General features: G+C 41.9%; 2 protein-coding genes across 3 annotated transcripts in view; one reads left to right on the top strand and one right to left on the bottom strand.

Annotated features, from left to right (window-relative positions):
- The window catches only part of BRF1 (BRF1 RNA polymerase III transcription initiation factor subunit), a 171,004-nt gene that overhangs the window by 73,593 nt on the left and 75,318 nt on the right, over positions 1-22,093 (bottom strand). Inside the window, exons 5-7 of the mRNA XM_027716641.2 lie at positions 16,317-16,389; positions 8,023-8,172; positions 6,346-6,439 (exon numbers count right to left, since the gene is read on the bottom strand). Of these exons, the coding sequence (XP_027572442.1) occupies positions 6,346-6,439; positions 8,023-8,172; positions 16,317-16,389 (317 nt within the window). The remainder of the gene's footprint in view (positions 1-6,345; positions 6,440-8,022; positions 8,173-16,316; positions 16,390-22,093) is intronic.
- BTBD6 (BTB domain containing 6) lies at positions 10,991-14,392 on the top strand. 2 transcript variants are annotated; one of them, XM_027716648.2, is made up of 5 exons: positions 10,992-11,566; positions 11,818-12,115; positions 12,298-12,388; positions 12,669-12,787; positions 13,012-14,392. In XM_027716648.2, the coding sequence occupies exons 2-5, from the start codon at positions 11,907-11,909 to the stop codon at positions 14,042-14,044; spliced, it is 1,452 nt and encodes a 483-aa protein (XP_027572449.1). In that variant the 5' UTR covers positions 10,992-11,566; positions 11,818-11,906; the 3' UTR covers positions 14,045-14,392. The 2 variants fall into 2 exon arrangements, with proteins under 2 accessions (XP_027572448.1, XP_027572449.1); XM_027716647.2 differs by having other exon boundaries at positions 10,991-12,115.

Raw genomic sequence — 22,093 nt, forward strand, 5'->3', positions numbered from 1 at the left:
CAGAGCCTGGTGTCATCTGCCTCTAACCTCAACCCTTTTTTACAAAGGAAAGTTTCCACAGTTGTTGTTTCATCCATTTACAGACAAAACCACACCTCAGCTTCTGATAAAGCACTTTTGTGTACAAACCAGTAAACCAATTCTGTTCACACTTAATTTAACTCCCAATAAGGGAAAATGGGTCAATCATTTTGAAGTTACAAGCAATGGGTTTTTTTCGCTTTGTTTTGTTTCAGGGACACCATCCAGTGGAGACTTCTGAATCCAGTCTACAGCAATGGAAAAACAGACTCCTGTGTGCAGCTCAGTGCTCAGTTTTAACGTTTAACTGAAATTCTGCAGCAGTGGGGTGCGACCAAGCACACAGAAGAACAAAGACTTTTGGAGTCCAACTCACAAATGCTTCAGGAGCCCAAGTTCAAAGTCCAAGAGGGACCTCTACACAGAGGCCATTTAGGAAAAGCCACGGTGTCCTCCTAAATACACACGATCAGCATCAAGCTCTAGAAAGCAGACAGCATGAGCAGAGGTATCTTGTGCTGGGTCTCCATACAGAGGGGCAAACAAATTACAACTTCAGAGACAATTTTTTTAAACACATAATGTGAGTTTTAGCCTGAGCAGTCAGCCTCTAAGTTACCTGTCGTGAGAGGACTTTTTAAAGTACTTAAGGTATTTTATTAAATAGATAGAAAAATACTAAGCTGAATATTGCCCCACTGTCAGCAGAAATACATGAAAAAACTTCATTGCAAGATAAGCTGGTGGTGATAATTATATTCCCCTGAGTTTTCCCAAATTAACAATATAATTAAAACCATAAGTAGTAACTTACATGATATCTACATAATCTTAACTATCATATCAATTACAAATATTCTAGTAATAGACCAGCTGATTTGATAACTCAATTCCCAACTCTGGAAAAGTAAGGGATTGCCTTTTGTGTCTTAGTGAAGTAAGAAAATATTGCAGCATACCCCCACTGTTTTAACTTAACACTCACGAGTGCTGCCTGCCATCCCAAACCTGTGCACTCACTCACAGGAGAGAAGCTCCGAATTCATACTGACCTGGCAAACCATCACTATTTTTATATTACAAATGAAACAGTCTATTGCATCACCCTTCTCTCCATTTTTTTCCAAGCCATATAATGTTTACACACAAACTATTTATGGAAGTATGTAAACACATACCCTAAAAGTGATACTTAATATAGAACACCTATCAGAAATAGTTATTAAATGCTTCCTACATGACAGAACAAAAAGTTTTCCAGGAGCCACCAGTAAGTAAATAAACCGAAGAGTAATCTCCTAATATATAATCACTGTACATATATACAATTTTACATGTACTTGTGGTAATATAAAAGATAGTTTTAAGCCTGTAGGAATGAGTATCTCATTACTAAAGATAAGGACAAAATCAGAGGTGAACCAGTTGCTGTGGTTTTACAACTTAAAACTTGTCACCTGAGCTGTGCTAAATTAGCCTGTATTCCCAGCCCAATCCAAATGTTAAGAGAAATACTGTCACATTTAAACAACTTCCAACATTAATACACACCACCTCTTTTTAAAATGGGCTGAGAGCACACACACAAAGTCATTTACTGCCATTTACTGATAATTTATGACACTCATTTGGTGGCAACTCTCTGATCCTTCTCTATGTATTAAAGAACAGGTATGTCTAAAGATTTACTGTACTAAATAAAAGCACCCTTTAGAATTAGTTTCTGTTACTTGCTCACATCAAAACAGAGATTTAAAACTGTCACAAATTCATTATTCAAACTCTTAAACCCCAATTCTACAAATGCTTACACATGTGATTAACTTGTGTTAACACTTGTGCCCATTGTCAGCATCTGGATAATCCTACCATCAGACCTCCCTGGCCATCCCAGAACTCTGTCAGTCTAAAACACCTGGAACTTTTTGTTTTTTCCCCCTGATTCAAGTGTTCACACTATGCTAAGGAAACAAAACGCTTTAGCATTCCTTAATATTTTGTTTCATTAGCATGGTTCCTCTGCAGTGGTCTGTCAAAAAGCACTCTGTGATCTCCTGGAAAAGAAAAATAGTGCTGCTTAATTTCTTAACAGCAGCTCAGATGAGGAAAGTCAAACACAGAGAAAACTGTTTACAAGAGCTAAGCCTGAGTTAGTGCGAATAAGTTAATGACTGTTTCAAAAGTAAGAGTCACCAATAATTTTGAAATTACATTTTTAAAGATGATGTACTAAAACATATTAGGAATCTAATTAAAGTATTAACTTACTAACTGTATAGAAGCTGGTTTTATAAAAAGGAACATTACCTGTGAAATTGGATTCCTCAGAAATAAAACCTTTTTTCATTAAACCAGACAATCCAACTTACAAAGGTATGCAATACTAGCCCACATGGATCGAGTTGTGTTTTACTCACCATACTAGAAAGGTTTCTAGAAATCATCTGTAAGCCACTTGAAATGATTTAACTGGAGACATAAGATATTCCTCAGTTTAGCTTTTCACAGTGGTGGCCAGCAAAGGAGATCAGCACAGACACCACCACAAGCTCCTTTACATGAAATAACTTTCCTGGTTTTCTAAATGCTTCTCTCCACATCAGACTTCAACCAAGAGCCCTTACACAGCTGTGACATACTGAGCATCCTCTGCCCTTCCATGCCTGAACACCTTGGGTAACCAGCTCTCACTCATTCACCAGATACCTTTCACGGAACTTTAGCTTGGCTGTACATGAATCACAGCCCAACACCGACTTCTTCACATCTTTCCCTTCAGTCCTGGCCTTCATAGGACTATGGAATTTTCAAAAACACAACCTCACAGCCACCCATCTCCCTGTTACCTTCTCTTCCCATCCTGACCCCAGACTCACATCCTCCTCGCTTTGCCTGCTCTCACAGACATCTGCCTGGCTTGAGACTGGGTGCTTGGACACGAGGTTTACATCAGCTACACATTACAGAAATGAAAAAAAAAAAAGAAAAGCTGCAGGCAATACATTTATCTCTATGTATGAATCTTTAATTTCACCACAAAATTACCAAGGCAGTCACTGAAAGAGCTGTAGCTGGGTCCCCAGGATGTGAGCAAAGGACCCCATTTATGTAAGTCCCCGCAGCTTCTGCAGCTGGTATATGGAGTTCCTTTGTAACAAGTCTTGTCTTCCTTCCCCAAAAACGCTATTTTGTTGTGAGAAAAAAACATTCACCTCAAAAACGAGCCCTTTAAACCCATTCTGGCCTTTCATTCCAATTTCTACTAAATGAAGCTTTACTTCTTCTGAAGTTCATCACAAATAGGTTTTTTAGCAGACAATACTTTATGGAATTGAGAAGAAGTATTTTTTATGCAAAGAAGCAGAATGCAAATGTTATCAAAGATAAGATTTTTTTTTTATTATTTCTATTGAAGAAGTGCCTAAGATCTTCAAACAGGCATAAGGGCCACACAGTATTAGATAATGCACAATGGACAAATATCACAAGAATTATTCTCGCTACAGATAAGACAGAATTCAGAACACAGAGAAAGCATGCAGTGGGTGAATAAAAAGATGAGGGGGTAGAGTATTTAAAGGTTAAAAAGGCAGCAGCGAAGACAGGTGCATTGAACATAGGCACAAATGAGAGGATTGAACTAAATAAAAGGGTTGGGTTTATTAAAAGTTAATTTCTCCTACCTCCACAGATGATTACAGAGAAAATAACAATTTGACTAATTAGTTAATATTTGTACAGTACTTTGAATATATAAAGTGATATATAAGTTAATATAATTTCAATTAGACTGGAAATGAGATAGAATTATCAGTGCATTTATTAATATTTAATAAGTTGGCTTTCAACAACAGCAACAAGCTTTACATTTTAATTGTGTGCTTCAACACATAAAGCTAGAAGGCCCTGTGAAGTGACTACAAAGTTTTTGCACCAATCCTACCAAAAATCCACACATATTAAAAATAAACATGCACTGTTTTTTAACCAAACAGATGGTTAAATTAAGAGCTCTTGATTGGAAGATGAGTGACAGCATCCAAAAGTCATGCTTTGTCGCTTTTTTCCTTCCAAAACACATTCCCCTTATGATCAGGTCATTAATTTTTATGACCTGAAGACACGTCACATTTTTGTGAACCTTCTCCTAAGAGCTACTCCTCCAGCACACAGCAGTGAAAGAGGAGGCAGTTTACAGGCACCTGGGCTTGGTGCTCTCCAGCTGATGATGATCAACAGGGTGAACTAATCCAGCCCCACCAGCTGCACTGCCCAGGACCAGAAAGCCCTTCTGAGGGAAGGGTTGCCACCCCTTGCTAAGGGTCTTCCCAAAACAGAAACCCAATCAGGGCTTTACTAAAGAGCATCCTCAGCCAAGCCACTGACTCACGCAGCCCTGTCCCCACCAGGCTCTGAGGTGCCTCCACAAGGCAGGAGGAAAAGGCACGTCATGTGGGGCCACCCCTTCCCTTGCGGATTTCTGCCATGGAAGTCCGTCAGCACTGAAAGTAAACCCAGCTTCCGATGGTCTGAGCCAGGCAGGTAACTGGGAACTAAATTACAGCCCACAGCAGAACCTGCAGGCTGGAAGTGTCAGTGTTCTCTGGCCTCCTGCTTGGTTTCACTTCCAGAGCTGTCAGGGCAAAGCCATCAGCAGTCAGCTGATGAGATGATCCAACGCTGTCCATTAATGAGCATTCACCCAACTACACCCAACACATTCACAACACACAAAGCAGCAGCAGCTCTTTACAAAATGGAGTAACTCTCAATAATCAAAAGGAAATAAAACTGTACATCAAACTCAGAAGTAAAGGAATTTTTAAGAACGTGAAACAAGTTCTCATTCATTTCGACAACATCTGTTTGATGGCATTTTGAGACAAATTCTTGAAAGAAGAGGAAAAAAACGAGTGCAGAAAGAGTTATTCAAAGGTATTTTTTTTATTTGCCTTCATTAAATACTATATAGCATGCTCTTATTTGAAAAACATCAATCAAATTTATAGATTCATGATAAATAGTTGTAATTATAGCTGCCTGAAAATAATTCAGCTGTCACGTTTACCCTGTCAAAGTAAATAACGCTGTCATTTTCGTTGATGTGTGTGACTTGAGTAAACATTTCAAAGCATGAATTTTGAAGTAAGATTTTCTCGCTCGAAACAATTGCTGAAATTAATTTTCCTTCCAACTCTAATTTATTATGCTTATTTTCTTACTAAGAACAAACTCTTTAACCAAAGCCCCTTGGAGTAGATTGTGGTGTATAACTCAATAGTCATACAAAATGCACAACTAAAACACACGACCTGTTGGCCAGAGGAAAAAATGTGGTATTTGTACTGTTCCATCCTTATAGTTGTACCCTAAAGCATTTAAAACACTTCCAATTTATCCCTATGCCACCCATGCATAGAAAGGAAATAGCATCACTCCTGTTCTACCAATGAAGATCTGAGGTGAAAATATTTCCAAGAATTAAGAAGTGAATATTATTAATATGTATTAGGCTCAGCTGGATGTGCTTAAGATGATCCCAGTGAGGTGAAGAGAAAGAGGAAGCTTTCTAAAGACAGACCTTGGTGAAAAAAACATCAGTAAATACTGGTGACAGAAAAATTTCCAACTTGGGGCAACAGAAATCATGGTCCTCATGGCTGGGTCATTTTTTTACTTAGCCTATGGGAAAAGAATATGTTACAACTTTTCAAAAGTAAAATGAGGGGAACTGGGTGTCTACTTATATCATTAAAACATGGAAAATACTACTCGATCTTAAAAAAAATAAACGCACAAAAGGTACTTCAAAAATTCCCACTTTCAGGGGATCCTTCACTGAACTTATCATTAGACTCACTGTGCTGTCTTCCATTTATTAGCACTGCAACACTACCAAAAATGAACATATCAGCAAAATGTTCTGAAAAGTTCAATAATAGCTAAAGTGCAAGACTTTTCATCACTGGATTCTGAATTAATGAAAAAAAGAATCTCGTGGTACCGTCAGCTTTGAGAATCAATAAATTATTTTTCTGAGGACATGACAACAGTGTTAACATTTCTGACAGAGCATTTTTTTGCCTTCAACTCTTCACCTGTTAACTAGGCACAGCGCCCCTTACCATCTTTGCTAAGCATTTGAGGCCTTAACTAAGAGGCAAGTTGTTAGTACTTTAAAATCACCAGCTGAAACACACTGCACTTATTTTATTTTGTGGCACTTCTGAACAGAACCTGGTTTTCTCTGATATACATTCATTTTAGACTACACCACTGTTCAGTACTGTAAATGAAAGATAAAAGCAATAAAACTGCACTGACCTTTTCCTTAATGTAGATTCACAAACCTTGACCACCCTGATAACCTCTTTAACAGTCCGTCGGAAATCATGCATTCTTGCTGCCACCAGCAGAGCTGGAGAATGAGCAGGGAAAGTCAATATCAAAAAGAGAAAAATTTACTGAACAAAAGCAGAAAACAGTGGGATAACTATACCCTCTCTTCATCCCTGCCTTCCGCTAAAGAGCTGTAAATGCTTATGCTCAGCTGTGTCCTTGAATACTTGACCTTACAAACTTTGCTTTCTACCCAATAAAATTAAGCCGATTGCAATTTACACCCTCAAAAATTCTATGCTTTGGGAAACCATGGTAAGCTACAGCACAAGAACATTTCATTGATCACGTTATTTTCAAAGTTATCATCTTTTTAGCAGAATTTACTGAATTCTGCCCTGAACAAAAAGACTTTCAGAGAAACACTGAATCTGCTTAAGCTGGTCTCCTCACTGCTGTCACCACTACCACTGTCTTGCTGGTACCCAAGTGCTCTCCTGCAAGACCCTCTATACAGAAAACTAGTGCTGGCTGCAGTTTTATTGTGTGTTGATTCAAAGCACCATCTCCATTTTGAAGCATCACCCCCACCCATCGTGCAGTGGCTCAGTGTGCAGAGCAGTTTTAAGCAGGCCAAAGTGCTTCCTTACAGAGGAAACTAAACCAGAGCTCTGTTTCTGGTATATGTTTTAAAGTGCTTCTCATGGGAGCATCAGGGTCTAAACTAACAACTGGTCCTTCAAACAACATGTGGCACAGACATTTAGACCAGGGAACCAAACTAAAGCCAGTCCACAGTCCAACAGGAGAACTGCATATTGCATGGATGGATGGAGGGGTTCAGCACCACCTACTTCAATCTATTGATCTGTGTTTGTTCAGTCAAATTACCTGCTTGTGTGGATATAGCCCTTGTAGTGAATCAAAGAGCAGGCTGCTCTCCCATGCAGTCTAGACTCAAATTTTTAGCAATGTGCAATAAGCAAGTACTATTAACAAAAAGCGGCTAGAAATGTCAAGACAATTGCATAGTCCTGGGCTCCCGAAGGTTTGAGTTCTATTTCTCATTCAAGCACAGACACGTAAGATCTTTTAAATAAAATAAAGTGCATACGTGATCTCTGTGACTATCTACACCCTTTGTTACTCTGACCTCGCTAGCTACTACCTTTTAACCTGACCCTCCCAAACCAGTAGGCTTTCTGCAAGCATCATGACAGCAATGGATCTTGGAAAAAGATGAAGAAAGAGAGAAAAATAATTTCACAAAACAGGTCAAAAAGGGCATTTCTTGCATAAGACTCTATGTAAAGACACAAATCAAAGTGCTTGCACTAATGGTGTCGTTTTAGCTGACAAAAAAACCTTTCAGCAGCTAGACCCTGCAGAGTGGGGGCAGAAAAAGCACCAGAAAGGAGCTTAAAAAAAAATCCAAACTGTAAGTTACAAAGGATCTGAGCAAGTACTGTAGAAACAAGGGCAAAATGAAGTTTGAGTTTCAGAAACTGTTTCGATGAATACCTATATAAATCTGTAGGTGCCTGACAGCACAAAACTCAGAGAGCATGGATATCACCAAGGAAATGAGAAAATCCTCATCTGTTCCAGGCTTTCCCATCCACCCTGCTGTGGGGGAAGTGACACACCCAGCCTCTGCCCTACCTGCCCCGCAGAGCCCGGAGGGCCGGCGCCCGGTGTGCATCCAGTCCCGCTTCATCCTCTGCAGCAGCCTGAGAGCCGTCATGGACACCTCGTGGTTCTTATCCCCAAACTCCAGCATGTGTGCAAAACGGGGAATATATAAACACGGATCTGCAACAGAAAGTAATAACATTATTTCTAACTCTACGTTTGATTTAGGAAACGCAGTGCTCAGGCAGAACTGCGAGGCCGCTGTGCTTGGCTTGCTCCACCTCTCAGCAAATAGACTGTGCTGCTGGGCCAGATCCTCTGACCACTAAGCTTTAGAAGCACCTTTCTGGTTAAGCTGAAACAAAATAATTTCTTGCTTTGTAGATGAAAAATCTTTAAAGCACTACACAAACATTTTCCTATACGCTTTTCAGTGTCCAAGGCTGCACATGCTGACTCTGACATGTGAGCAGTGTTACCGGTATCAGTGAAATTAGACCCAAAGTAAAGCATTTCCAAAAGCTTTTGCAGAATGAGAACATGACTTAGACCCCAAACTTTCAATATCTCCTGCAAAGTAACAAGATAACTTGCATGCCCCATCTCAAACCTAACTAGAAACTAAGCTTCAAAAAAAAATTCATTTGCCAGAAAACCCTCAGTCCCTAAGAAAAGTCAACCTTCAAAGTTAATTCCAGCTCCTTCTCAGACTCATATTCCAACAATACAAAAACACTGTTTATTACAGACAATAAGGCAGACTCTCCTTCAGTATAAATTGCTGGAACCCAATTAACATCAACAGTGCTGTGACAATTTACAGCAGCCACAGATCTGCCTCCAGATGTATAAACTTATTTCAAGCGTCAGAGTTATCAGCTTCAAACTAACCAAAATATGTCAGTACACATTGTGCTTTGCCGAAACCAATTTATAATTTATCAAACAATCTTGTAAAAGCTACACTTAACACATGTTTACTCTTACTTGAGATATCAATTTCTCATTTCCTGCCAGCCTTTTATCACTTGACCGAAAATCCATGATGTACGGTAAACTGTTAACTATTAGTCTCAACTCAATTTCCTCATCTGATCCCCTATGTGGGCACTTAAACTGCTAAATTCAGCTTGAAACACTGGAAAAATCTTAGGGATTTACAACTAATCAAAGCACCAAGTTCTAACAATGAAGCCCTGTTGCTATCCATAATTACCAAGATCACACCGTAGGTGATGATGCCTGTCAGCCCCGCAGAAGCATTTAAATGAAAGCACTTATCAAGCAAGAACTTTCAACCATGTCTCCCTCAAAACTGAAGAAACTCCAGAGTGCAGTCACCTTCTAAAGATGGCCCTAAAAATCAAAGGTTTAGAATAGAATAACCAATCCCCATGATTCTAAGGAGAGTTGTTCAGTACTTACAAGTATGATTTTAGGAAGCTCAACAGAAATTACCAATTCCAAATTCAACAACAACAACAAATAAAAATCCTTTCAGAAGGCATAGCCTGGGGTTCAACAGGCATTTAAACTTTGCTCTACATGCTACAGGAACATTTATGATGTTACAAAGAACGCCTGGTTTGCTTTTTCATCTCTTCTTAGCCAGAGAGGGCTCAACTTCAGCTCCTATGGTCTCCAAAGCAGAGTGGAGAGCAAGGAGCAACTCAGCCCTTTCTTCCGAGATGAGTATCAGAAGCATTAACACAGTTGCTGTTTGTAGCTGTTGAGACATTTCTGCTGGCATTCATGCCTACAGGTCATTTGACAAGACATTGCATATCGTTAATTTATATTCTGAAGCTACCAAACACTCAGAAAATGAATATGTGGGTGGGTTTTAAACAACAAGCCTTAAAAAGGCTAAAAAAAGTAAGACTGTAAATACATAAATTCGAGGCAGGGCCTAGGTTTGCATCCTGCATGGATGCAAACATTTGAAAAAAAATAAATAAATAACTTTAGACGCTGTAAAGCCCAACCAGCTTGCTTCCTTCCAGAGGTGGCAAACCAGCAGCGAGGGTGCCTTGCTCCCAGGAGTATCCCCTTTGGCTTTGGGAGACCCCTGGGGCTGAAACCCTTCTACACAGCTGAGCAAGTTCAAGTCGGGCAAAAATCTCGTTGATTTTCCTCAAAGAGAGTGCTGGGGGCCCTGAAGCAGACCACAAGAAAAACGTTTATTTAATGTTTTAAAAAAGGAGCGTATGATTTTCTGAAGACTTTCCCTTCTCTCCTGATCCCATTCCTGACTTGAAACCTGGGACTTTTCGAAGAACCTTGATGCCACATTAACAGGGATGCAGAAAAGCATCTCGGGCACCGTGTAGAAGAGCGCTCCCCACCAAAACAGGTAACCGGGAGCGCAGCAGCAGCCGAGTCCCGCTGCTGGTCGCTCTCAGGAAAAGGGCACGGTGTGGGGTTCAGTCCCCGCCGAACGACAGCCCGTGGGACGGGCGGGAGGTCCCAGGCCGGGAGGGCGCGCACAGCCGGGGCACGGCGGCTGCAGGAAAAGGGGAGGACACCCCGCAGCCTCCCTCGGCTTCAGTAACCCCTCTGGGGCCGTGCCCCCCGCGCCCGCAGCCGGCCAGGGCGGCGGCCCCGGCGGGGCAGCGCGGCTCCCCCGCCCGGCGGAGCGCGGTGCAGCGGCGCCCCCGCCCGGGCCGCCCGGGAACGGCGCTGCGCACCCGGGGCCGCCCGCTCCGCCCCGCCGCGCTCCCGCCGCGCTGCCCCGCGTCCCTCCGCCTCTGCTCCGCTCCGGCCGGACCGCGGGCACCGGGGCCGTGCCGAGGGACCGACCGACCGCGGGGCTCCCTCCCGGAGGGCTCCGGGCGCTGCGCACGTAGGCGCGGGGGGCGGTGCCGGGCGGGGGGCGGCTCTTCCCCGCCGCGCCCCCGCGCTCGCCATTGGCGCGGGCGGCCGTGACGCGCGGCGTGGCCGCTGCCTCTTAGTGCGGGAGGCGGACGCAGGGCCCGGCAGAGCCGCGCCGAGCCGAGCTGAGCCAAGCCCGGCTGCGCAGCGTCGCATCCCTCCGCATCCCACCGCGAGGGGAGCGCCAGGGGCAGCGCCTCGTCCCGCCCGCCGCGCAGGAGCCGGGGCCGCCCCCGCGGGCAGCAGCGCCCCCGGCGCGGGTGGGAGGAGCGCGGAGGAACAGCGGCGGCTGCGGGGAGCGGAGGAAAGTTGGTGCGAGCGGCGGCGGGGCCGCCCGGGAGCGGGACTGCAGGGGAGCCGCCGCCTCGGCTCGGCCCGGCCGCCGCGGATGTGCCCCCGGCGGGCCGGGAAGGACGGAGCGGAGCGCTGGCGGCGGGGATCGGGCGGCTGGCTGCGCTTCACCCTCGCCGGGCTGCTGCACTCGGAGGATTTGTGGATTGACTTTCGCTCCTGACCCACCGCCTCGGCCAGATTCCTGGGATTTTGTTGCTGGATTTTGTTGTCTTTTTTTTTTCTCCATTTTTGATTTTTTTTATTTTTCTGTCCCCTTTCATCGGGGAAGGAACTGCCCGCCGGCCCCGCTCGGGTTCCCCGCTGCAGTCGTGGCAGTGCCGTGGAGGCTGGGACACCCTCGCAAGCCAAGGTGAGCGCTGGCACTGATCCGACACAGCATCACCCCTTTCACCCCGGAAAGGTGCGTCGGGCCGGTAACCAAAGAGCGCGCACACACTCTAAAAAAAAACCAAAGGCCACTCTGCATCTAGAAGCGTACAAAATATCCTGATAGTGGGACTCGCATTTGGGATCTGTTAGTTCTCTTGCTCATGCCACTGCCCCCTGGTTGCCTCAATGGCAGGATCATGAAGTGTTTGACTTTTTTTCTTCTGCTTCCAGAGACCTTAAAGAAGTCCAAAAAGAGTGTGAGGTCAAACGGCAAGGTGCCAGGATGCTATGAGATAGTGCCCCTGTCCCTGAAGAAGAAGATGGCTGCAGAACTTTACCCTGCCAGCACCAACACTAACATTGCAAACAGCAACGCCGCCGCCGCCGCCACCGCTGCCAACAGCAAGAAAAACGCCCTGCAGCTCCAGCAGAGCGCCCAGCCGCCCCCGCCGCCCCAGCTCCAAAACCTCAACAACAACAACTTGGAGAGCGCCAACTGGCAATCCTTCCATCCCACGCTGCGGGAGAGGTAAGGGCCAGGCCCGCCGGACCCTCCCCGGGCGGGCGGGCGAGAGAGAGGCGCCCGCCCTATGCACCTGCGCCCCGGCCGGGCGAGAGGGCAGGGATGGGCTGGAGCCGGCGGGAGGCTGGGGCACCGGGCGAGGGGCAGCCCGCGGCTAACGGGGCTTCTCCCCCCTCCCCTGCTTGCAGGAACGCGCTGATGTTCAATAACGAACTCATGGCTGACGTTCACTTCATCGTGGGCCCGCCAGGGGCATCCAAGAAAGTTCCTGCCCATAAGGTTTGTGCAGATAATTTTTTGGCTTTTTAATGCTGCCGTGCAGATTGTCTTCTACCTCTGCTTTTACAACTAGGTTGCACTTTTTTTCTCCCCCCTAATTACAGCTCTTGTCTAATCCCAGAAGTAATTCACATACACTGCAATTAAAGGGAACAGTCTAAGGCAGTGTTCTGCCTCCACTGCAGCTTGTAACTTTCCCTAAATGTAGCTCTTAGCAAAGCCAGCACGCTCAGCTGTTCCTGATCCATGTTACTGAGGCTTCTCTCTCTTTATTTTCCAGTATGTTTTGGCAGTTGGTAGCTCTGTCTTCTATGCTATGTTTTATGGCGATCTCGCAGAGGTCAAATCTGAAATCCATATACCAGATGTGGAACCTGCAGCCTTTCTAATCCTATTAAAGTAAGTGGCCTCTACAAGTCTACTAATTACATGGACAAAATCAAAGTAGCTTATAAAATATACATCTCCTAATTGGCATTGTGCAATATGCACTTATTGCTGTTTACTTAATGTGCTGACAAATACTGAATGTCAGATTCACTGCCAGCAAAGACGACTATAGATTATTTTCATGGCCTACTTCTTTTTTTCCCTAAGAAACTATTTTTTTTTTCCCCGTCTAGATACATGTATAGTGATGAAATAGACCTGGAAGCTGACACAGTTCTGGCTACACTGTATGCTGCCAAGAAGTACATCGTGCCGGCCCTAGCAAAGGCTTGCGTCAATTTTTTGGAGACCAGCTTAGAAGCGAAGAACGCTTGTGTCCTGCTGTCTCAGAGCAGGCTCTTCGAGGAGCCAGAGCTGACGCAGCGCTGCTGGGAAGTGATTGATGCTCAGGCAGAAATGGCACTGAAGTCAGAGGGCTTCTGTGAGATAGATCAACAAACACTAGAGATCATTGTAACCCGGGAGGCACTCAACACCAAGGAAGTGGTAGTTTTCGAGGCTGTCCTCAACTGGGCAGAGGCTGAATGCAAAAGGCAAGGGCTGCCCGTTACGCCACGCAACAAGAGGAATGTATTAGGGAAAGCTTTGTACTTGGTGCGGATTCCAACCATGACTTTGGAAGAGTTTGCCAACGGAGCTGCCCAGTCCGACATCCTCACCCTTGAGGAAACTCACAACATATTCCTATGGTACACAGCCGCAAACAAACCCAAATTAGAGTTTCCCCTGACAAAGAGGAAAGGACTCGTGCCTCAGCGATGCCATCGGTTCCAGTCGTCTGCGTATCGCAGCAATCAGTGGAGGTACCGAGGGCGATGTGACAGTATTCAGTTTGCCGTAGACAAACGGATATTTATAGCAGGACTGGGATTGTATGGGTCGAGCTGTGGCAAAGCTGAGTACAGCGTCAAAATCGAACTGAAGCGCTTAGGCGTTGTCCTTGCTCAAAATCTGACAAAGTTTACCTCTGACGGCTCCAGCAACACCTTCTCTGTGTGGTTTGAACACCCTGTGCAGGTTGAGCAAGACACATTTTACAATGTAAGTGCTATTCTCGACGGTAACGAACTCAGTTACTTTGGACAAGAGGGAATGACTGAAGTGCAATGCGGGAAAGTGACGTTCCAGTTCCAGTGCTCCTCGGACAGTACTAATGGAACCGGAGTACAAGGAGGACAAATACCTGAGCTCATTTTCTATGCATGATGCATTTCACCTTGATTGTATTCCAATGCTGCAATGATGCACATTAAGGGATTTTTCGGTTTTACTCTGAACTCTGCAGCAGTATGGAATGTTGCGCTACTTACCTATCTGCTACATCAGGCTATACAAATAAGTGAAGGAATGCTCTTGAATTTAATCTTATTTTATTTATTCATAAGCTATTTGACTTAATTATTAAGACTGCAACAAGCAGAAAAATGTTAAATTTTGCACGTACTGTGCATTTATTTTGTATATAGATAACTAACTTGCTGACTTAAACAGAATGTTCTAAACTAGAGCAGTTTAAGAATCTGTGAAATATAAAACATTTTTACTTGCCCTAAATCCTGTGTACTTGATCATTGCTGATCTTATGGCTCGTGTATGTTAATTCATGTACAGTTAACAGGGGTGATGATGACATTATGGTCTGGTCCTCGTGCATTTACCCATGGCAAATACAAAGGTTCCCTTGCCTGGTAACTTAAACTATCCATCAGCAGCCTTTATTTCCCTTCAAAAAAAGGGAGCTGACATTTATGGAAGCTTGGGATTTTTGTGTATTGCCCAAGCTGAAGACAGACAAACCATCAGTATAATCAAAGTTGATCAAAATCATCCTGTGGTTATATTTGAAAGCTTCTACTACCCCTTCACACACATCATCTGCAGTAACCTCCAGCCTGCCCAGCAAACTGCAACACTGCCACTTGCACCTGTCAAAACTGTACCCCATTTGAAAGGCTAGAGTCCAGACATACAGATGAAGTTTAATTCAGTGACAGGCTCCATCACAAATTTAGCCCAGAGCTGTAATACTGGCAGCCACCATCTAAATTTACATCCCATCCTTACAATATTTAGCAGCAGACATTAGAGAAATAATTGCAAAATGGTCTTTAGGTTCACTCAAGAGTGCTAATTAGAAATAAGCCATCTTAAACAAAAAGTGTTGGATCTCCCCCCCCCTTCTGCATAGTCTCATGCACTATCAGCAGTCATTTTATGCTAGTACCCTTAACTTTTCTTAGAGAGTGATAAAAGTAAGTGTTTTTTTTTCTCAAGTGTCTGACAATCATTACAGATGAGCCAATTAGAAATACCTACTGGTTTCTATAAATCTCTCTTCCTGTAATGACCTTGTAAAGAATACTCAAACAGCAGTCTAAACCAATATTTTTTCCATGTACAACAAGTACCTCTACAGCTAACATTTCTTGCTTGCCTTTTTTTAATCTGCATTAATTTTCACCTTGAAGCTAAGCTGCAATACAAATTCTGCCTGTTCTCTCAAAAAAAAAAAAAGTAATGAGAAATAAGAAGGGAACTGAATTATTGAAAACAAGAACTTTCTACCAGACAAAGCCAGCACACCAGGATAGCCAACAGCTGCCCAGGTGATGCTCAGCATGAGCTGCTGGTTCTCTTGCTGCAAAGGCAGCAGTTCAGTGCCAGCTGAGTACAGCTGAAGGGGTGTGTGTGTGTGTGTTGTTCTTCAACACAGACATCTGATTCTCTCAGTACAGATTAAGGAGAGTGGGAGTAAGAGTGGGTAAAGATACACAAAGATAATTCCTGAACAGAGGTGGATAAGAGTCACAAGACCTCACTGTAAATGCACTCTTTTAACTGGAATTGGCACAAATTCCCTTGGCTTAAAAGCCACAGCCCAGACAACAGCTTTTTTAGCCTTTTGACAGGTTAAAACCCACCTTCCTATCACGGTTATGATTTCAGTGTTGACTTATTAAAGTTATTCACATGTTTGGAAAAAGTTGCTCCTCATTTTCCATCAAGCCACTTGTATTTCGAGCATGGAACACCTCACCTACAGGTGATGGACAGATAGTAAATTTGGCAAATGTTTATCAAACGTTTATCAAATGTTACATCTGTGGAAGTGAAGCGTGATAGGCCTGTGCAAGCTTGCAGACACACACAAATTTGTTACACATCAGCCCATTGTCTTAGGATGGCCTAAATGACTCTCAGAAAAAGCAACAAAATTATTTGCAAAAGAAAATAGCATCTAGTTCCAAAAAAACTCTTACATAAAGCCTGTTCTCTTACATAAAGGAGAACAGGCTCTTATAGTCAGCAATGCTCTTCTGCCTGGATTGATTCCAGCTTCATTTTAAAGTTACTACTTTGATATTTAGCACACAGTACTATGTGTATATATATATACAGGCATACATACATATTTTTGTCAAGTAATCATGCAAAAAACACACTCAAATAGTCAAAAGTCAACTCATAAAAAAAATACCTATGGCTGGAGCATTTATGCAGAGTTCTCTGGCCAACAGAAGGAAAGTTTTTCCCAGCACATAGACATTCACCTATTAAAAGACAAAAAAAATAATTATTTAAATCTTAAACCACAAATGTTTTTAATAGAACATTTATATGGAAATAAGAAAGCCCCAATTTTGGGAATCCTAAACAACCTGCTTTAAAAAAATTCAATTGAAGTAATACAAGTGATATTCATAGGTATAGGATAATACTTGGTGCTTGTCAAAATCTGCACAAATTAGCATTGTAAATCAAAGCATAAATTTATCTTGAAAAAAATAAAAAAAGTTGCTCATCATGTTCTTCAGTAGGTTCAGTGCTGCTCCATAGTATAGTTTTTCAGTTGTCACCTAAAATCATAAGGCATTAAGTAGACTTCAATATAATATCAGTATATATAAAGTGTCATTTATCTTGTAACATTACAAAACCTGAGCAAATACTCACAAGTCAGTGCAAATTTCAGCTCTGCAAGATCATCTGTAGTGGGATAATTAAGCATTGCATAAGCACACGCCAAACTTTCCACCAAATCAAGGAGTGGTGCTACATGCCCCAAGGGTTATTTGTCATCTCTTACTGTTTGGACATTGGCCCAGATCACATTAAAAACATTAGGAATATTAAAAAAGAATAATAAAAAAAAATAGATTCAGAAAAGCTTTAAACCACATTAGTTCTGCTCAGGGTCCAGGGACAGAGCTCTGCTCCCCTCCTCTCCTTCAGTGCTGCACCCAGGAGGATGTAAACTGAGGGGAGGATACTCTGATTTGCAATTTATAGCATAGGCAACTATATTTGTATTTTACAAGTCTGAGGAAGCTTTCTTTCTCTATCTTAAGATGTGTTTTTGTGGTCAGCAAGAAAGGCAGGATATACTCCAGCTCCCTATCAGTCCCAAACATTCCCACAGAGCTCCGTGAACACCTTGCTCCCCCAAGGCATATGTAAAGGTCAAGGTTAGTATAAAAAACTCCATCCTCCTACACTCCCAACAAATAGGTTTGGGGTTTTTTTAAGGATAGTATATACTCTATGGCTTTTATACAACAGAACTGCCCCTCTCTTTTCCTATGCCTGGATAATAAAGGCGTTTACCAAGCAGTCAATTACCCAACTGAACTGCAGAACATGGTGCAAGCCTATGGAACTAAAAAACTGTTACTAAGTATAATCTCTTTTGGTTTCATCAAAGAGCTTTGCCGACATTAGTTTAAAAGCAGGCTTTCCTCCCAAGTGTATATATGCTTCTACCAACCTAGCAAAAATAAATATATATATATTTAAACAACAACAAAAATAAAACCCCAAACAACTGATACATTTTCACCTAGTACTTCAAAACGTTTATGTGAAAATGTTCTTGACGTGTATTTTTCTCAAATTTAAAAAAAAAAATTAGAAATGAGAACTTCAAAGAAATCCTCAGAATGATCACGTGCCCTGAAAGTGACTGTGCAATCAAGTACACATGATATGATGGTAATTCATTCCATATTTAGTGAAAAGTGGTGAACACCTTCCATGCTGCATCTGACCAATGGCTGGACCAGCCTAGAAGATGCGAAAGTATTTCCTGAAAATAGCAGACAACATAGAAGCACTATTCTATGGGAAGGAAGTGAACAAAATATAACCTCTGAATAAGAAGTATATTTTCTAGGAAATAAGTCACCAAGTTTCATACAGAAAAATAAGCACCTACTGAATCTGGCAATTCATACTGGAGTCTGAGAGCGTGTGACTTTCCATCAGCCGCAGATAGAACAGATATGGCTACAGCAAAGTATCTGCAGTGGTTCAGTTGGCTTTAGACTCACTGCAAGCTCGAAATGGCTTGTTTTGACCTTTTGTCTAAAAAAATATTAACATAAAGAATGAGGGTTTGGCTGTAGTTTCAGCCTTCTAAGCTGGCCGACCAAGTTACTATAAATCTTAAACCTCATCACTTAGATTGTGTTCTGCAAGGACGATTTCACCGCACAAATCAATAAAGTTACTTCAGTGGAGCCAAGGAGATATGATGCTTCCATTAGAGGCTTCACAAACTCATCTAGTTCTTTCATTTTAGTCTAGAAAAAAAACCCCAAAACTCAAAACGAGTATTTATCCTTCTAATCTTCCTGCTTGTCACGACACCCAAATACCTGATGTTTGTCTCCATCAAACCATGTCACTCTCTAAGAAACTCCACCCAAGCAAACTTTCCGTAAATGCAATAATAAAGAACAAATAAATATGAAGAGGCATAAAGAAGAAGGGAGGTTTTTTAAGTGAAGTTCTTAACAATCAAAATGAGTGCCAAATTAAATCTAAAGCAAAGACATATGCATAATGAATGTGCTCAATGACTATATATCTTTCTCTCCTTAGCCTAAGAGCCTCCTGATCCAGAGTCTATTTGAGAAGTAATACACTAAATCTAACCTGCTTTTCCACTTCACTCATATCCTCAGTGTTTTATGACTGACTTCAAGGTGTAGTCAGTGTATTTGCACAAAATAATAAATGCAAATAGAAATGGTACATCAGGGAATTTCTTTCTTTTGATCACAAGCACATTTCTTTGTAGTTTCTGGTTACTACCAATTTAGAAAGAAAGCAAAATATACAGTGAATTACAAGCTCTATATGGTCCTCCTCATGAAGCTCACACATTTCTAATGCTAGGGAAAAAAATCACAAAAAGAATGAAGAATATTTAATTGCTTTCAGTTTTCCTGGCAAATCAGTAGGGGAAAAAAAAAACCAAAAAACCAACAACTTAAGGCCCTCTCAAACAATATGCTTCTTAACTTTAAAAATTGACCACATATTGACAGGTTCTGGGACCTTTCTCGTAAATGAGAAATTAAAGGTGGCATAAGGCTCACCCAGGAATCTGTAATGCCATTGAGCTGCTAAAATATGATATTTAAGAACTTCTGGGTTTACTGGAAGACTGCTCTTTCTCTAAAATGTTATGCCACTATCACTAATTTCAGTATTACGTGCACACACAGATCCTGCGACAGAGGAGATATGATAAACAATAGGCATGTAGAGAGGGCCTTTCTTTACTTCTCATCATTTGTATGGTTTTTTGCACTCCATTAAGCTTAGAAAATTAAGAGAATTAATTTAGAGGCCTACTTTAATTTCTAGTTCTTTCTTCATTAAGAACTTCTTATAAAAATTCATATACTCCAATCCATCAAAAGCTTAATGCTCCAAATTTAGAATCATATGACATTTGCATTTATAAAACCTAATTTTATATGAGTTCTTAGAATGGTGAATAAACAAAAATGCCCTTCTAAAACGATGTCTCTGGCTTAAACTTGAATTGGTGCCGCTTTAGAGCTTATCACATCAATTTCAGCCTCTTTTCCCCCTTAATTTAAAAGGATCCTACTGAAAAACAGTATTTCCCCAAAGTCTCCCCAATCAAAACTGTCAAAGTGAAACAATGGTTTATGCACTTTCATAAGACGTTGTTCTTTTTCTGCAAATTTTCATCAGATATTAGAATTTCCTAAACTTGATGCAATCACTAGGTTTAAGCATCAACACCTGGTACAACAGACAGGTGTCAACCTCTGTCAGAGGGGATACATATAGACCTGTCACTGAGTTGGTTTTTCTTTAAAAAACAAATAGATTCTTCAGCAGGAAGACATTTTTCAGACAAAAAGTATGTGCTCACCAAGGCACTGCAAAAACCTGTTTTTACAGGAGACCTTAAGGTTCGCTAAGATGTTGTCCTTTACCAATAGTTAATTTCTGCTCTCATTATCAAACACATTATGTTAATTAAAAGGAGCATTTAGGGAAGGAATGGCTTCCAATTATTCAGTTACATCTTGACAACAAGAGCCTTCTACTTGTTATGCTCTTTGCCCTTCACAGTACTTTTTGGAGACAGTCTTTTCATTTCACATCTGTCAGTCATCAGACAGATTTCAAAGGGACACTTCCAGAGGGACTCTTATCCTTTCATAATTTTCTCTTGCTTTCACATCATGTCTGATCTCTTCACAAATACCAATATACTTCCACTTCTAGAAATAACAACAAATACCTCGTTTCCAGTAACACAGGAATTCATCAGGAATTCATCACCTTCCCGAATTTTAAACTCTCTTTTGGGAAAGAGGGAGTCTCTCATCCATACAATTACCGGGTCACGTTAACTTCTGGGCAGTGGCAAAAAATAAAGCTGCCACCATTGAATGAAAGAAGTTTTTGCTTGACCGTAAGTTCCATAAATTTATAAACCAATAACCCTTTTGCTATAAGCAATTTCCAAAAGGGCTTTTCAAGACCATAGTGTGGCGTTCTGGAAAAGTATTACAAATGGTGACAGTGGTTAAGATATTCTGTCTTTTAGAAAGACAAAGACCGGGCAGTTGGAACACAGTGAGAATTCACACTGTGAAACATCCATGGCTGCTTGCCTAAATAATTAAGCAAGCATGAAAAGCAAATGAGTTTTTAAGGAGAGTGTCTGTTGCTGGGGAAAGAGGCACCTGTGGTTATTTGATTCATTATTAACATTTCTAGTGTAGTAATGCCTGAAGGTCCCAACCAGGTTGTTTAAATTAACTCAATCAACATGGCAATTTGCATAGGGGCAATAAAGGCAAATGCAGTCAACATGTTAATAGCTTTAAATGAACAAAGAGTATTAAAAACTGAAGCAAATGAGTACAGTCTTTAAAAGAATACTCTGTTTTACCTTCCTCCATACAATAAACTGAAAATTCCTATTTTTTGGATCCATATTGCAATCAGAAGAATCAAAAGGCAACACACAAAACTACAAACATTCACCAAACCCAGCTGGTCAGGCTGTCATTCAAAAGAGACACAAATCAAAATTAAGCAGCTTCCTCTCATACTGTGCTTTAAAGAGCTGCCTTCAGTCTGGGGACTCCAACGGGAAAGTCTCCTTTTGCTCATCACAGTCCTAGAGTTCCTCCTCCAACACCACAGCAGTACAGTAAGCCATTATCATGCTATCTATGCAAGAGAGTCAAAAAGTAATGATTTCCAACAAGCATGGAGGAATCAGAGAGGCCAATGTTGCCTTTAGATGAAATAAATGAAATAAATGAAATAAATGAAATAAAACTCTCAATAAAAATCCTTCTGGACGAAAAAGTACTGTTACTTGACTAGACAAACTGAAGATAAAGAAATAGGGATGAGAGTTGTGGTTTGAAGTGGAAGAGAGGCCAAAGGAAGACTAGACCAAACAAGTACCAGTTACTGATTTTCACTTCCTGTGCACCCTCTTCCCTTACCTAGAGCTGTAGTGTAATTCAGGTTGGAATGGATCTCAGCAGCTCTCCAGCCCAACCTCCTGCTCCAAGCAGGATCGGCCACATGACAGACCAGGTTGCTCTGGATCTTGGGAAGCTTCATGGATAAAGACTTCAAAACTGTTCTGAGCAACCTGTTTCCCCACTTGGCTGTCCTCATGGTGAAAAAACTTCTTGATATCAGATAATCATCTCTAATTAATTATGTCTGTTGCTGATAACTCTCCTGCTGCACCCTCCTACAAAGAGCCTGGCTCTTCAGGCGTCCAACATCTCGTCAGTGAGCATCACCCTTGTTTAACAGTAGGACACACCACAAGGCACACCAGAAATTATATTCTACAAGGCTGAAACTGGAGATCAAAGCATTGCCAACACCTCTCTCCAAAGTCTTTTATGACCACATTGCAAAGACCATGACAGTGGAACAACAGACTAAAAAAGA

This window comes from Pipra filicauda, unplaced genomic scaffold, assembly GCF_003945595.2.
Source record: "Pipra filicauda isolate LSUMZ 115617 unplaced genomic scaffold, ASM394559v2 scaffold151_size3305965_pilon, whole genome shotgun sequence".
NCBI classification, from domain to species: domain Eukaryota; kingdom Metazoa; phylum Chordata; class Aves; order Passeriformes; family Pipridae; genus Pipra; species Pipra filicauda.